The sequence below is a fragment of the Meles meles genome, chromosome 8, assembly GCF_922984935.1.
Source record: "Meles meles chromosome 8, mMelMel3.1 paternal haplotype, whole genome shotgun sequence".
Classification (NCBI taxonomy): Eukaryota; Metazoa; Chordata; class Mammalia; order Carnivora; family Mustelidae; genus Meles; species Meles meles.
In genome coordinates, this window is record NC_060073.1 from 16,896,956 (window position 1) to 16,901,060 (window position 4,105).

At 34.1% G+C, this 4,105-nt stretch overlaps 1 protein-coding gene across 1 annotated transcript; it reads right to left on the reverse strand.

Annotated features, from left to right (window-relative positions):
- Positions 1 to 2,683: 2,683 nt before the first annotated feature.
- On the reverse strand, positions 2,684 to 3,616 carry LOC123949347 (olfactory receptor 4C11-like). Its single transcript, XM_046016760.1, has one exon. The coding sequence runs from the start codon at positions 3,614 to 3,616 to the stop codon at positions 2,684 to 2,686; it is 933 nt and encodes a 310-aa protein (XP_045872716.1).
- Between the last annotated feature and the right edge of the window lie 489 nt (positions 3,617 to 4,105).

Genomic DNA, 4,105 nt, shown 5'->3' on the forward strand with positions numbered 1-4,105 from the left:
CAGACATTAAAAAGAGGAAAATTCTGCCTTTTGCAGTAACAAATCAGAGCTGGATGGCACTGGGGTCTTGATGTTCAGTGAAACAAGAAAGACACAGAAAGAGAAATACTGCATGATCTCACTTATATGTGGAAATGGTATAGTTCAAATCACAGAAACAGAGAGTACAGTGGTGGTTACCGGGGCCAGGGACTGAGAAAAAGGGAGAGATATTGCTGAAAGTGTGTAAGGTTTCAGTTTTGTAGAATGAATAAGTTCTAGAAATCTAATATATAACATGGTCCCTATTTCTAACAACACCATAATGAATACTTGAAATTATAACCAGGATAGATTTAAATTAAAACTTTTTACACACACACACACGCAGAAACACACTAGTAACAATATAGAGAAGATATATGTGCTAATTACTTAGATTGTGGTGATATTTTCATATTATACATACATCAAACATCAATTTGTATAACTGAATATATATATATAATATAAATATAATATATAAGAATTATATTTATACATATATATAAACTCTGGTATAAACATCAGGTGCATGTACACCTTGAATTAACACTCTTGGACTCTCTGAAATCAATGAGTTAAAAATTCATGAGAAAACCCCTGGAATGCACACATTCAAGGCATATATATAAATATAATTCTTATGTATTATATTTATATAATATATATATATTCAGTTATATAAATTGATGTTTGATGTATGTATAATATGAAAATATCACCACAATCTAAGTAATTAGCACATATATATATATATAAATATAATTCTTGTGCATCAACATGCCAACTTTCGACACTAGTGCAGTCATTAACTTCATAATGACCCAGAAATCAAAAAGTAGTGAGAATATTGAAAACATGATACTTCCATGAATTTCCATGAATTTATTTTAAAATAACTTTGACAAGAGGAAACTATTGACATTAGAAAGGTTTTTCCAGGTAAGTAATGGGCAACAGCATTAAAAATAAAATGGAATCCTGTAACGGTTACTAAGGATGTGGTAAACTTGAATACACTGAAAGTAATGAATTTTATTTGTTATTTATTTTTTATATGTTTTTCTTTTATTAAAGTTAGTTAACGTAGAGTGTAGTATGATTTCCAGGTGTACAATTTAGAGATTCAAAACTTACATACCATTCCAAGTACTCATCACAACATGTCCACCCTTAATCCCCATCAACTATTTAACCCCTAGTTCTAGCCACCTCCCCTCTGGTAACCATCTGTTTGTTTTCTATAGTTAAGAATCCATGTCTTGATTTGCCCACCTCTCTGTTTTTCCCTATACTCACTGTTTTTTTTTTTAATTTCCACATAGGGAAATCATGTGGTATTTCTCTTTCATTGACTGACTTGATTAGCATAGCCTAATAGTCTCTAGCTCAAACCTTGTCATTGCAAATTGCACGATCTCATTCTTTTTAATGGACAAGTAATATAAAGTAATATACCCCATGTCTTTTCCATTCATCATTCAGTGGAAACTTGGGCTGTGTCTACAGATTTGCTATTGTAGATAATTCTGGTATAAACATCAGGTGCATGTACACCTTTGAATTAACACTCTTGTACTCTCTGAAATCAATGAGTTAAAAATTCATGAGAAAACCCCTGGAATGCACACATTCAAGGCATGGTTGCTAATCTGCTCTGTTAACTATGAACACCAAAATTCTATTGGCAATTCTAACTTGTTAATCCACACTACCACTTTACTAGGAAAAGACAAACAGAGAAACAAAGTGACTTCCTGCTGCAAAAGCAGGTTCACCCTAACTCCAGGTTCACTCTAACTAGAGACATTCAAGTGAGTATGTCTGAATGCCTCTGGTAATTTATTTTATTCCATTTATAAAGCAGCAGTAAATGAAATAATATGCTTCCCCTCACTTCCAAACTGGGTTCTACTTTTCTGTACCTCAATCTCAGAAAATATGTTTTATCTATGGTGTATTTTAATTTATTACTTAGTTTTGACAACATACATTACTTTGCTTCTTTTCCTTTTAGAGTTGTAGAATTCTCCTGTAGCTCCTATATACAAATCATACAACTTAGCTGAATAACTCCAGGCCATGTAATGCTACATTTAAAAAATCACATACATAATGCTTTAATTATCCTCATAGTCAAAAAAAATAAGGAGAATAGCAATAATAATTTATTATAAATTTTTATATATATATACCTTTTTGGTGTTGGGTTTGCCATTATGAAAATTTTTGAAATGAACGAATGACATAATAAAAATAATTTTTGACACACAGAGTTAGTTCCTTTGTTCTGATGTGTTCAAGAGAAAGCAGGATACCTTATTTGAAATTTTCTATAGAGAGAATTACAAATAATAGAGAATATGCTCTATTTTTCTGATGAATACTCACAGTTTGAACAGTTGTGATTGTATAAATATCCTTCTCCTTATCAAACCAGAGTGTAGACTGAAATATGATGAGTATTTCATAATCAATAATGCCAGAATTGAGCTCTCAGGAGAGATTAGATCCTGGCTGGCATTACAAAGGAAGCTAAAACTTTGAGGGCATAAGTACAGTACAAAGTAAGGAAATCAGGTGCACTAAGTTGGACAAGTGAGGATATACACTATTATATTTGATATCTGTACAGATTAAAGACTCAACCAAAACCCTCAATTCATCTCTTGCTTTCTGAGATAGTTGTGATATGGCATAGCTTTCTCATAGCATTTTTCACTTCTGCATTCCTCAGTGTGTAGATGAATGGGTTGAGAAAAGGGGTCCCAATAGTATAAAATACGGACACCATCTTGTCCATGGGGAAGGTGGTTGGGGGGCGTGCATATATGAATATACATGGACCAAAGAATAAGACTACTACGATTATGTGAGTAATGCAGGTGGAGAGAGCTTTTCTCCTCCCTTCTGCACTGTGGTTTCTCAGTGAATGCAAGATGACAATGTATGAGATCATCAGAATCGCAAAACTGCCTGTGCAAATGCTCCCACTGTTAGACACCCATTCTAGGTTGATCATATACGTGTCCATGCATGCAAGTTTCAGCAAGGGCTGCAAATCACAGCAGTAATGATTAATCAAATTGGGCCCACAGAAAGGCAATTTCAAAGCCAGCATGATCTCAGTAAGGGAATGGATAAAAGCCCCTATCCATGCAAGAATGATCAGGATTATGCAAACCTGCCGTCTCATGATGGTTGGGTAATGTAAAGGCTTACAAATAGCCACATAGCGATCAATAGCCATGAAGATGAGAACAAAGACCTCCATGGAGCCAAAGAAATGTATTGCAAAGACTTGAGTCATGCACTCATTGTAAGATATGGTTCTTTGTGCAGAGAGTGAATCCACAATGAGTCTGGGGGCTGTGGACGTTGAGAAACAGGAATCAGCAAGGGACAAATAAAATAGGAAAAAGTACATGGGACTCCCAAGTGTGCGGCTGGACTTGATGGTCACAATAATGAGCAAATTCCCTACCACAGTTCCCGAATAAAAAATGAAGAAGATTACAAATACCATCTTCTTTTTCATTGGATCTTGGGTCAGTCCTAGCAGTATGAACTCAGTAACAGTGTTATTTTGCTCCATTATTTCAGGCCAAGTGGACAAAACCCAGGTTGGAAATCATCAATCTGCAAAGAAAGAAATATTAGAAAATGAATTCTCCATTTGGAGGTCAAATTTGTATGCTTGTTCATGGAAGGGCCAGGTACCAGTGGGTAATCCCTTATCTTCGTTATCTTCTGTGTTGTTTTCCATTGAATAAAGCAAGGATCTTAATATTTATTCAAAATCTATTCACCTGATTCCTTATGGAAAGAAGAAACACATTAATAATGAGAAAGTACCCAATTCTTCAGGCATAATAAACATTAACTTAATGAATTTATTACAAGAAGGTATCTTTCTGAGCTGAATATCTTTCCTTATTTTACATCATGGACCCATTATTGTAGAATGTTGCAAAAAGGAGAAAACTCATGCATGACATACATTATGTGCTTTCATACTTTTTTGAACTTGATAGATATTTATGACGTATCTTCTAGTAAATATTCTGAACATTCAATAAATGAC